At 43.6% G+C, this 13,680-nt stretch overlaps 1 protein-coding gene across 1 annotated transcript in view; it reads left to right on the top strand.

Annotated features, from left to right (window-relative positions):
- The window catches only part of CORIN (corin, serine peptidase), a 289,680-nt gene that overhangs the window by 189,479 nt on the left and 86,521 nt on the right, over positions 1 to 13,680 (top strand). Inside the window, 3 exon segments of the mRNA XM_030564547.1 lie at positions 8,287 to 8,313; positions 8,316 to 8,333; positions 8,336 to 8,395. Of these exon segments, the coding sequence (XP_030420407.1) occupies positions 8,287 to 8,313; positions 8,316 to 8,333; positions 8,336 to 8,395 (105 nt within the window).

Raw genomic sequence — 13,680 nt, 5'->3', positions numbered from 1 at the left:
CCACAGCCTCAGAAACCACCCTGACATTATCATCAAAGAGGCTGATAAAGGAGGTGCTGTTGTCATCATGAACAGATCTGACTACCAAAAGGAGGCTACCAGACAACTCTCCAACACCAAATTCTACAGGCCACTTCCCTCAGATCCCACTGAGGAATACACTAAGAAACTGCAACATCTACTCAGGACACTCCCTACACTAACACCGGAACAAATCAACATACCCTTAGAACCCCGACCAGGGTTATTCTATCTACTACCCAAGATCCACAAACCCGGAAATCCTGGACGCCCCATCATCTCGGGCATTGGCACTCTCACTGAAGGACTGTCTGGATAGTGGACACTCTACTCAGACCCTATGCCACCAGCATCCCAGCTATCTCCGTGACACCACTGATTTCCTGAGGAAACTACAATGCATTGGTGACCTTCCAGAAAACACCATCCTAGCCACCATGGATGTAGAGGCTCTCTACATGAACATCCCACACACAGATGGAATATAAGCTGTCAGGAACAATATCCCTGATGATGCTACAGCACAACTGGCTGCTGAGCTCTGTGCCTTTATCCTCACACACAAATATTTCAAATTTAATGACTATATATATCTCCAGATCAGTGCACAGCTATGGGCACCCGCATGGCCCCACAATATGCCAATATTTTATGGCTGACCTGGAACAACGCTTCCTCAGCTCTCGTCCACTCACGCCCCTTCTCTACCTACGCTACATTGATGACATCTTCATCATCTGGACCCATGGGAAGGAGTCTCTGGAAAAATTCCACCACGATTTCAACAGCGTCCACCCCACCATCAACCTCAGCCTGGACCAATCTACACAGGGGGTCCACTTCCTAGACACCATGGTGCAAATAAGGGATGGTCACATAACACCACCCTATACCGAAAACCTACCGACCGCTATGCCTACCTTCATGCCTCCAGCCTCCATCCCGGGCACATCACATGATCCATTGTCTACAGCCAAGCACTGAGGTACAACCGCATCTGCTCTAACCCCTCAGACAGAGACCAACACCTACAAAATCTCCACCAAGCATTCTCAAAACTACAATACTCACATGAGGAAATAAGGAAACAGATCAACAGAGCCAGACTGTACCCAGAAGCCTCCTACTGCAAGACAAACCCAAGAAAGAAACCAACAGGACTCCACTGGCCATCACATACAGTCCCCAGCTAAAACCTCTCCAACGCATCATCAGGACCTACAACCCATCCTGGACAATGATCCCACACTTTCACAGGCCTTGGGTGGCAGGCCAGTCCTCGCCCACAGGCAACCTGCCAACCTGAAACATATTCTCACCAGTAACTGCACACCACACCATAGTAACTCTAGCTCAGGAACCAATCATGCAACAAACCTCGATGCCACTCTGCCCACATATCTACACCAGCGACACCATCACAGGACCTAACCAGATCAGCCCACCATCACCGGTTCATTCACCTGCATGTCCACCAATGTATATACGCCATCATATGCCAGCAATGCCCCTCTGCTATGTACATCAGCCAAACTGGACAGTCGCTACGGAAAAGAATAAATGGACACAAATCAGATATTAGGAATGGGCAATATACAAAAACCTGTAGGAGAACACTTCAACCTCCCTGGCCACACTATAGCAGACCTTAAAGTGGCCATCCTGCAGCAAAAAAACTTCAGGACCAGACTTCAAAGAGAAACTGCTGAGCTTCAGTTCATCTGCAAATTTGACACCATCAGCTCAGGATTAAACAACGACTGTGAATGGCTTGCCAATTACAGAACCAGATTCTCCTCCCTTGGTTTTCACACCTCAACTGCTAGAACAGGGCCTCATCCTCCCTGATTGAACTACCTCATTATCTCTAGCTTGCCTGCATATATATACCTGCCCCTGGAAATTTCCACTACATGCATCTGATGAAGTGGGTATTCACCCACGAAAGCTCATGCTCCAAAACGTCTGTTAGTCTATAAGGTGCCACAGGATTCTTTGCTGCTGTCTTTTCTTGGAGCTTTCTTGTGGAAAATTCTTGGCCTCTTCCAAAGATTAGCAGGCTAGTGGGATTATGTGTCCCATAATGCAATGCAGATCTATTTTACTTCTAAACAATTTTATGGTGAGAGTGAAGAAAGAGATTTTCCCTCTACCTTAGCCAGGAAGGCTGGCAAAATAATAGCTGTGTCTGTACTAGATAAGACCTCAAGAGCTTTAGCCTTCTGAAGAATGCTTTGTTTATCTGGGAATCTTAGTTATTTCCATCTGGAAACCAGGGTTTGGTGTGTTCATTCCAACTCTCAACTGATGTCTTCAGCTGGGTGTGTAATAGGAAGAAATAGCATTTCCACAAACAGAGTATCATTGCTCTGTCATAAACAGATTGTTAAGGGTTAATGTCTCTTGTACCTGTAAAGGGTTACAAGCAGGAACTGGACACCTGACCAGAAGACCAAGCAGAAGACAAGATACTTTTAATTTGGGCAGAGGGAAGTTTTGTGTGTGTTCTTTGTCCGTTGTGTGTTCTTCTCTCGGAGGGTCTGAGGAGAGACCAGACATTACTACAGGCTCTCTCAGTTTCTTTTCAAATAGTAAGTAAAAATAGGCGGTTTAGGCTTTTTGATTGTTTTACTCTATTTGCAATTGTGGATCTGGCTGGTTAACTTTATATGTGTAGTTGCTGGAATATTTTGATTTGTATTGGTACTAGGGGGAAAGTCTCTTTCTGGTGTCTGTAAGCTATAGGACCCTGTAATATTTACATCTTGAAGTTACAGAGATAATTCTTTACTTTTTCCTTTCTTTTATTAAAAGATTTCTTTTTTTTTAGAGAACCTGATTGATTTTTCCCCCCTTGTTTCCCTTGTTTTATTCCAGGGGATTGGGTGGGGGAGATGGGGGAGGAGGAGAGAGAGAATCTCTCTTTGTTTTCCTTGAATCTGTTTGCCTCTTTGTGGAAGGGAAGGGAGATGCTTCTCTGTATGGTGATTTAAGAGGTTGGGGAGGTCAGAGTGCCCCAAAACACTATATTTTTGGGTGGTGGCCGCGCTATCAGATCTAAGCTGGTAATTAAGCTTAGAGGATTCAGGTGCTAGTATCTCATTTTCTGAACTCTAAGGTTCTGACCTCCCCAACCTTCCCTGGGGACCCCAAGAACCCGGATCCCTTGGGTTCTTAAAACAAGGATAAATAAATCATTCCTCCCACCTTTCCCCCTCTCAGAATTTCCCTCCCTGGGCTATCCTGAGAGATACTGATCCAACCTCTTAAATCACCATACAGAGAAGCATCTCCCTTCTATCTCTCCCCCTCCTGTCTCCCCCCACCCATCCTGGTGAGTTATCCCAATCCCCTGGAATAAAACAAGGGAAACAAGGGGGAAAAAAATCAATCAGGTTCTCTAAAAAAAAGAAATCTTTTAATAAAAGAAAGGAAAAAGTAAAGAATTATCTCTGTAACTTCAAGATGTAAATATTACAGGGTCCTGTAGCTTACAGACACCAGAAAGAGACTTTCCCCCTAGTACCAATACAAATCAAATATATTCCCAGCAACTACACACATAAAAGTTAACCAGCCAGATCCACAACTGCAAATAGAGTAAAACAATCAAAAAGCCTAAACCGCCTATTTTTACTTACTATTTGAAAAGAAACTGAGAGAGCCTGTAGTAATGTCTGGTCTCTCTCAGATCCTCCGAGAGAAGAACACACAACGGATAAAGAACACACACAAAAACTTCCCTCTGCCCAAATTTAAAAGTATCTTGTCTTCTGCTTGGTCTTCTGGTCAGGTGTCCAGTTCCCTGCTTGTAACCCTTTACTGGTACAAGAGACATTAACCCTTAACAATCTGTTTATGACAGCCTCCTGCTGTGCCTTATGGCAACCTAAAATTTTTACGTTGTTACTTCTGTGTCTCTGTTCATAATCCTTTATCTTATCTTTCAACAGGGACAGATAGATCTCTGAAAATCTCTTACCTTGGCCTCTTTTTGGTGGTGCAGCATCTTTGGCCATCAAAATTCTTTCTTCAGCATGACCTGTTTTCTCTGCAATATTGGCCACAGAGTCTTCCAAATCCTTGTTGGAGATCACTAGTGATTCCAGCAATTCTTTCATTTGTTGGAGTTTCTCCAAGACGCTTTTAAAACAGGAGGCATCCAAGGTGGTGTCTCTTCAGTTCTCTGAGCGTTACTTCACTGAGGAGCCAGACTATAGTCTATTCCTTATGTACTATTTGAGTCTTCAGTTTCATCTCTTACCTCGGAAATATTTTATTTCTTCCAGTCACATGATCTATTAGAAATTGAGTGAAATGTCAAAAACAAAACAAAACAAATTACCAAACCAGTGTGTTTTAGTACTTCTGTGGGACCTCAGCACAGCTGCTCACTCTACCCATATCACATGGCCCTTGGACACATCATTTCTCAACAGGTGCTGATATGCTAGGAGAGATGCAGTTCTTCAGACAATTTGAGAGTGCTCTGTGAATTTCAGTTTGGGAACAAATACTTTATCATACTGACATCTCTATGTAGGAATTGCAAATTAAATGGATGTACTTAACCTTAAATTTCATATTCAGAACTGTCTATGAAATAATATGCTAAAATATATAGATAGAGCACAAAATTACATGTGCTAGCTGCTTAGATTCTCTGTCCAAGATATTTCCCATTTGTTAATATAAACCTAAATTACTTTGATAGGAAAAAATATATTGGTCTATAGTATGATAGTCACTATTGGAAACATGGCAGTTGCCTTAGGGTGACATTGTGACAGGTCACAGCTGCTGTACCCCCACCTCTTCCACCAACACAGACCACTCTGAGACCTTCCTGCTTGTGAACACCAGCATGTGCTTTATTTACAGTGTCTCAGTCCCTCCATCAGTGCAACCACATGCTTGCACTGTTTTCCAGCTTTCTGGCCCTTTCTTCCAGGGATGAGTGGCTGAGATGTCTCTACTCCAAGAGCTGCCTTGTCAGACTCTCCTAGCCTCCTCTCTTCCCCCTTCCTCGTCAACCACTTCTTTCCTGTGCTCCTTTTTAAACACTTGCCTGCTAATGGGTTAATTAGCTCATTAACCCCTGACTTGATCTTATGACCTATGGTCCCCTCTCACATCTTGTGGGTGATTTTATGCGTATTAGAGGTAAAATTACATTATCGGAGTGACAGTGTTGTATTGCTTATTAGCTTCGAGCTTGCATGGGGGGCAAATAGGTGAACATAAGTATATGGATTATTAAGGTTGCTAGAGTTAAGGGTCTGTTATACTAGATGAAAGCTTTGTGCAGAAATGTAATGGGATGCCTGCCCCACACTGAGATCTAAGAGGTTAATAGAGCCCTGGGGAGGCTGCGCAGGATGCAGCCAATCAGAGGGACTGCAATGAGCAGCCAATCAGGGCCGGGTTGGCCCATATAAGAAGGGCTGCAGAACAGAGCAGCTTCAGTCCTCCCTGGAGTTTGAGGAGTGAGGTGGACTGGCTGCCTTGCAGGCTGAAGGCAGCAAGCACCTGGACAGAGCAGTGCTGCAGGCAGAGACCCAGGGAGCTAAAGGCAGCCCCTGGTGTGCTGCAAGCTGTAGCTCTGAGGCAAGGGAAAAGAGGGTGCTGGGGCCACAGGGAAGTGGCCCAGGGAAACCTACGGAGGAGTCAGAGGGGGCGGCACAAGCAGTGGCCATCCACAGCATCCCTGGGCCTCGACCCAGAGTAGTGGATGGGCCCGGGTCCCCCACAACCCTACTCACCACTGAAGAAGTGGCTGGAGTAAGGGACCATGATATACCCCTGGAAGTGGGGAGCACAGAGTGCAGCACAGCTGGATGGCTGTGTCATTGAAGAGCATGCCGTGGTCCTGGGAGTGACGTGCTTCACAGAGCAGAAGTGACAGCAGCAAGGCAACACCAGAAGAGGGTGCATTGTCAAAAAGAGCTAATTCCCAAGACAGCTGACAGGAGGCACCAGAATGGTGAGTCACGCCCCATCACAAGGAATTTTACTAATGGCTAAAGTGTACCTGAAATGTGAAAGATCTAAGGAAATAACCCCAAGTCAGAAACTTTTCACTCTCATTCTGGGAGACAAACAAGTAACCACAAATGGGTACAGTGCACCACAGAGATCTGCAAGGAGGGTGTGTGTGACACTCTGCAACTCAATGTAGCACCCTGCAACCCCCATATTCACCACTGCCAAATGTTGATATGTTTTGTACAACATATATCTTGCAAGGTATCATTTTAAAACTCTTGATTTGTTGAACATTAATAAAATTCCTGTTGGTTTATATGTACTATCATTGTATGTAAAGTTATGAAGTTTTGCTACATGTGCTACGGAAATATGTTGTAAGGTTCGGAGACACCCACAGCCAGCCTTTCAGTTGCAACAAAGGAGGGCCAGACAGGAGTAGATGGCCCACCAAAAAGAATTGACTATCGCAGAGGCTCCTTAGAGTAGGCATGTACGCAATGGAGGCTGCTTGACCAATGGGGACTGCCTGAACCCCATGTCACAGCAAGGATCTTTCTAGCAGCTGGAAGAAAGTATAAAAAGAGAGGGAGTGACATCATCACTTGATCTTCTGGATGTTGAGGTAGGGGAGAGAACATCTGGAAGACAAAGACTTGGAACTAGGGATACTGGTCCCAGGCTGAATCGGAGTCCTGTCTGTGTTTTGAGGAACTGTAAGCTGCCTGTGGAGTGAGAAACTGTTTGATTCAAATCTTGCTTAGTCTGTTAAAGTTAGAATTTAGACTATTTCTATTTTTAGTTCTTAGGTAACCAACTTTGATCTCTATGCCTTTTACTTATAATCACTTAAAATCTATCTTTCTATAATTAATACATCTGTTTTATATTTTATCTATAACAGTGTGTTTTTGGTTGAAGAGCTAGGGGAATCTCAGCTTGGGTTACAAAGGCTGGTGCATGTCCACTTTCCTATGAAGCAGTAGTGAATTAAGTAAGGAGTTTACATTGGCCAGGCTCTGACCAGTGCAAGACAGCACCATTCTGGAACTGTGGGAGAATTAGCTAAAACCTCCCTAGTGATGGTTCCTGAGTAGCTGGGAGGTCATAAGTCAGTTGGGTGTGTCCCTGCCTGTGGCTGGCTGGTAAATGCAGTGCCTGTCAGAGGCTTGTAGCTTGACATTAACATGACCATGTGAGAAGCAGCTCAGGCTGATAGGTTTGGAGGGCTCAGTGGTCCCAGAGTCCAGGTTTCACCCCAGGAATCTCATCACAGGGGGCTTTGGCAATGAGGTTGCTATGGAGTATGTAAGCAGTTAGACCTCATTTACAGATAGGAATTATTAAGAAAATAAGTATATAAATCATGAATATTAATATTTGATGCTTAATTACGGACACCCCAAAGGCCACATGTGGAGGGGGCAGTTCTTGACCTTGTAATAATTAGGGTAAAGGATCAAATATGGTATATATCCATACTGTTACCATAAGGAATGGTATAAAATATTACACTCGGTTCCCATTTCTTTGGGTTTGTTGCATCTCCGAGATGGTATAAACTGAATCAGGACCTCCCTTCTGATGGGCTCCACTTACTTTCCCTTCTGTCTTGGTTTTCAATGGTCTCCATAAATTGTGAGTATGCACCATGCAAGATTGTAAGTATGAACAATACAGGAAACCACTTTACTGCACTTATCTTATCCTTATATTTATGTATATTGATCCTTTCCTACTATGTCACTTATACTTGTCTGTATTAAATAAAGTTTCTGTGTGTTTCATCAAATAACCCTCTTCTCAATTAACTCTAATTACCTGCCTAGGAAAAGAACCAGTTATCTGTAACAAGTACATGTTTCTCCCCAATACATAATCGTATAAGTGTAATAATTCTTCAGGTTACAACTTCCTAACCTCTGCCTATTAATCAGGCCCATCTCTGACCAATTAGGCCTTCTCTAGCAACCTAATTAGTGCTAATAGTGACTAGAGAGCTGGTGCAAGCTCCATCTCTCTCAGCATTCTGACCTCACTTTACATCAGTTTTTGCCTTGTTCAAGGCATTTACTATAAGTATAAAATAGTTTAAGTAATACTGCAGGTTTTGGTAACCTTGTGTACTGTAGTTAATCTAACACTAAATTGCCAAATTTGTAATGATAATGATCTTTTCAGAGCATGGAATTGTCAAGCAAAGAAATAGGAATTACACAATTGTTGTTAATTTTTTTCTTTCTTTCTGTTTTGTTTCCCCCTCTTCTAATTTTTCATCAGATTGCAATCCATTGAAGCAACATCGATGTGAGATGGAAGATGTATAACGTAGACTGGGTATGTGATGGTGACCATGATTGTATAGACAAGTCAGATGAAGTCAATTGCTGTAAGTTACCTAATTTCTTTAGTCTCCATATCAGTATTGTTTTAACAAAATGTTAAGGATGGAATATTGCTAGAAAGACAAGAATTTAAGGTAATTTGATTTCAATATAGCTTAGTAAGTGGTAAATGTCCTTGCGGGTAACATACTGTGGCAAACATAATTAAACTAGAGGTTAGCTAATGTGATGCCAATTTTTAAAAATGGGCTCCAGGGGTGATCCTGGCAATTACAGGACAGTAAACCTAACTTCAGTACCAGGCAAATTGATTGAAAACTATACTAAAGAATAGAATTATCAGACACATAGATGAACACAATTTGTTGGGGAAGAGTCAACATGATTCTTGTAAAGGGCAATCATGCCTCACCAGTCTAGTAGAATTCTTTGAGTAGGGGCTTGTGGACAAGGGTGATCCAGTGTATGTAGTGTACTTAGATTTTCAGAAAACCTTTGACAAGGTCCCTCATCAGAAGCTCTTAAGCAAAGTAAGCTGTCATGGGATAAGAGGGAAGGGCCTCTCTTGGATCAGCAACCAGTTAAAATATAGGAAACAAAGGGTAGGAATAAATGGTCAGTTTTCACAATGGAGAGAGGTAAATAGTGGTGTCCCCCGGGCAGGGCCGGCCTTAGGATTTATGGTGCCCTAGGCGAGATTATTAAACTGGTGCCCCTGTGCCTGATCTGCTCTTAGCAACACAAACATAAGCTTACAGTATTGGAAAACTTTCAGTATTGGAAAACATTCACGTTATTAAAACCAGTTTAACTTATTAAGCACACTGTAATGCTGATGGACTAGCACTAAAGAAGCAGCACTATAGAAAAAATTCTGATGACAGAATGATGCAAATTTTTTTTTAATTTATCAAAATTTTATTGGAAATTTATATGAAGAGGTATTGAAACAAAGATTTGTTTTTAATTAAAAGCAATCTTTCTGGGCTTTTTTGGCTGCAAAATCAGTAATAATGTCATCGTATGACAAAGACAAAGTCGTGTCTTGTTCGATTGCAAGAACAGCAAGACCAGTTAAGCGTTCCTGACTCATTGTAAGCAGAGATAGTTTTTAATGAGCTTTAGTTTTGAGAAACTCCGTTCTCCTAACGCTACTGTTAAAGGAATTGTCAGTAGAATACGAGTGACAATGTACACATTAGGATATATGTCAACAAGTTTGCGGTGTATGAATAAACTGTACAATGTCCATCACCGATTTTGCATGTGGCAACATTGATGACAGTGTACTCATTCTTCGTACAGTTCAAGTCCATTTAAATCAAAATTATCACCGTGTTTCAGGAGGCTCTCTAGGTTCTTGCACTTTGTCATTAGTGCTCTTGGTTTCCTATTTCGTTGAATTTAGTTATGTCATAAAAAATCCAAACTGTTCATGGTGTACTTGCAAGGTATTAACCTTCATCAACAGCAGATACTGCTTTATCCATCACAACATTAAAAAATTCAACCTCAAATTTCTTTTCTGGATCATCTATGGGCATGATCTGCTGTACAGATTCTTCACAAAGAAGTGTCCCTGGCCTTTTTAACTCATATTAACTATGTATTTACTTTATGAAAGTTGGAGAAAACATTGTGAAAATGTAAAACATTGGCTGCCCAACTTCTGGACTGGCAAAAGTTATACTGACTCACAGGGGAAAAAAAAAAGCAGGAGAATCTTAGTACAACATATGGTCACTCTATACAGGGGTCAGGTCGGCAACCTTTCAGAAGTGGTGTGCCAAATTCACTGTAATTTAAGGTTTCTCGTGCCAGTAATACATTTTAATGTTTGTAGAAGGTTTCTCTCTATGTCTATATTATATAAATAAACTATTGTTATTATCTGAGGTCTTGGCCACCGGTCCTGCTCAGGCCACTGCCAGCTGAGTGAATGGAACCCCAGGCTGACAGCAGTTGAGTGGTTCAGCTGGCCTGCTCAGCCCACTGCCAGCCTGGGGTTCCTTGGGGGTCCCCAGGCCAGCAGCAGGTGCTGAGTAGGGCCGATGGCTGGTATCCCAGCTGGCAATAGGCAGCAGCCGGAACCCCAGAGCAGTGATGGGCTGAGCTGCTCAGCCTGCTGCTGCATACCATCACAAATCCGCTCACCTGCCACCTTTGACACGTGTGCCGTAGGTTGCCAACCCCTTCTTTATACACTAGTAAGGAGATGAGCATATTACAGTTGTTGGAGGGCTCTTATCAGAGTAACAGGCTATAGGAAAGTCAGTCAACATTTTTTGTTTCTCTGATGAAAACTGGCCCACTCCCTACCTCAAACCAAACCTGTCACTAATATTGTCAACACTTAATTTTCTGTTTTTGGCTAAGATATTGATTTTTTTAAAAAATAATATTGAAATTGGATTCAGGATTGTTAGCAAGAATTTTTGGCAATAAAGTTGTTAAATGGCACACAGTACTGCTTTCATGCTTGGCTCACCCCCCAGCCCGCTGGTCCAACAGCTGCAGTAGAGGAGGAGATAGGTGGAAAACTGCAGGACCCCAAAATCCACCTCTTGGGGTGCAGAGTGGCAACAGCAGCAGCAAACCCTCAGGTCCAATCACATGCCAATGAGCACCACCACCAGCCTTATGAACCATGGTGAAGTTAGCACAGCATCTGATCTCAGGGACAGGGCACCTATGGAGCCACAGCAGCTCATCCTGCCCTATGCAGCTTCCCCTGGATGAGATGGATAGCTGGCAGCTGCCAGCCCGGGGAAGAGGCGCTCCCCAGCTAGGGTGGCCAGATCCAGATGTCCTGATTTTATAGGGCCAGTCCCGATATTTGGGGCTTTGTCTTATATAGCACCAATTACGCCCACCTAGAGTGACCAGACAGAAAGTGTGTAAAATCAGGACAGGGATGGGGGGGGGGGGTAAAAGGAGCCTATATAAGAAAAAGACCCCAAAATTGGGACTGTCCCTATAAATAGGGATATCTGCTCACCCTACCCCAATCCCGATTTGTCACACATCTGGCTAACCCCATCCAAAACCCTGTGTGACATTCCAATTCTGGCTGCCTGCCCAAGAAGTGAGTTACTTTCATTTTCATTCCTCAGCAAGCAGCAAGCCTCCCCTCCCCCCACCTACCCCCAGCACCTCACCCAAACCCAGCCCTGATGGAGGGGAGGGAGGAGAGAGAGATGGGTGCTCCTGGGAGGAGGGAGAAAGGAGGGGGTGCTCCGTGGGGCAGGGGGGAGAAGAATGGATGTTATGGGAGGCAACAAAGGATACTGGTTCCAGAGCCACAGCCTCACCTGACCTCAGCCGGAGGGAAAGAGTCACACTCACAGGTGAGCTCCTTTCCCCAACCCCCACCGCCTCCCCTTCCCAGAGACCCCAGCAGCCAATCCCATCCCTCAGACTGTGCTGCATTCGGCTCTCTCTAGGACCCAGCAGCCCAGCATCTACACAGTCAGGGCTGCCTGCAGAGTGGTGCCCCCAGGCAGTGTGAGGCCCTACGCCGTTGCCTATTCTGCCTATGCCTAAGGACGGCCCTGCCCCAGGGGATGTACAGGGACCAGTACTGTTCAACATATTCATAAATGGTCCTGGAAAAGGGGATAAACAGTGAGGTGGCAAAATTTGCAGTTATAAATTTGCAATTACAAAACTACTCAAGATAGTCAAGTCCAAAGCAGACTACGAAGAGTTACAAAGGGAGCTCACAAAACTGGGTGACTGGGCAACAAAATGGCAAATTAAATTCAATGTTGATAAATGCAAAATACTGCACACTGGAAAACATAATCCCAACTATACATATAAAATGCTGGGGTCTAAATTAGCTGTTACCCCTAAAGAAAGAGATCTTGGAGTCTGTTCAGCACTGCTGAGGCCACATCTGGAATACTGCATCCAGTTTGGGGCCCTCCACTACAGAAAGGATGCAGACAAATTGGGGAGAGTCCAGCAGAGGGCAATAAAAATGATTATGGGGTTGGGGCACATGACTTACAAGGAGAGGCTGAGGGAACTGGGTTTATTTAGTCTGCAGAAGAGAGGAGTGAAGGGGGATTTGATAGTCAGCCTTCAACTACCTGAAGAGGATGGACCTATGCTGTTCTCAGTGGTGGCAGATGGCAGAACAAGAAGCAATGGTCTGAAGTTGCAGTGGGAGATGTCTAAGTTGGATATCAAGAAAAACTATTTCACTAGGAGGGTGGTGAAGCACTGCAATGGGTTACCTAGAGAGGTGGTGGAATCTCCATCCTTAGAGGTTTTAAGGCCCAACTTGACAAAGCCCTGGCTGGGATGATTTAGTTGGTGTTGGTCCTGCCTTGAGCAGGCTGTTGGACTAGATGACCTCCTGAGCTCTCTTCCAACCCTAATCTTCTATGATTGGGCATAGTTATCTGAAACTTCCACTTAGTGTGTAGTGGCAGTCAAAAAAGCTAAAACAATGTTGAGAATCATTAGGAAAGTGATAGATAATAAGACAGAAAATATCATATTGCCTCTATATGGTATCCCCACATGTTGAATACTGTGTGCAAATCTGGTCACTCCGTGTCAAAAAAGATATATTGGAATAGGAAAAGGTACAGGAAAGGGCAACAAAAATTATTAGGGATATGGAAGGGCTTCCATATGAGGAGAGATTAATAAGACTGGGACTTTTCAGCTTGGAAAAGAGACAACTAAGGGAGCATATGATAGTGGTCTATTAAATTATGACTGGTGTGGAGAAAGTAAATAAGGAAATGTTATTTACTCCTTCTTAAAACACAAGAACTAAGGGTCACCACATGAAATTAATAGGCAGCAGATTTAAAACAAACAAAAAGAAGTATTTCTTCCTACTATACACAGTCAACCTGTGGAACTCTTTGCCAGAGGATGTGATAAAGGCCAAGACTATAACCGAGTTCAAAAAAGAGCTAGATAAGTTCATGGAGGATAGCTCCATCAATGACTATTAGTTGGGATTGACACGATGCAAAACCATGTTCTGAAGTGTCCCAGGCCTCTGTTTGCCAAAAGCTGGGAATGGGTGACGGGGATGGATCATTTGATGATTACATGTTCTGTTCAATCCTTCTGAAGCACCTGGCATTGGCCACTGTTGGAAGACAGGATACTGAGCTAGGTGGACCATTGATCTGATCCAGTATGGCTGTTCTAATGTTCTTAACCTTTCCTTCTGATTGTCAAAATGTATTGTAGTTTCCTCTGATTCATTATCATTTCAGTTGGAATACTGCAACTGTCATTCTTAAATTGTAAGCATTTTGAAGTAGGGACATAGTAATTTTCAGCCCAGAGCCTGAGTCCC

The sequence above is a fragment of the Gopherus evgoodei genome, chromosome 5, assembly GCF_007399415.2.
Source record: "Gopherus evgoodei ecotype Sinaloan lineage chromosome 5, rGopEvg1_v1.p, whole genome shotgun sequence".
NCBI classification, from domain to species: Eukaryota; Metazoa; Chordata; order Testudines; family Testudinidae; genus Gopherus; species Gopherus evgoodei.
This window is presented reverse-complemented; position numbering and strand designations above follow the sequence as displayed.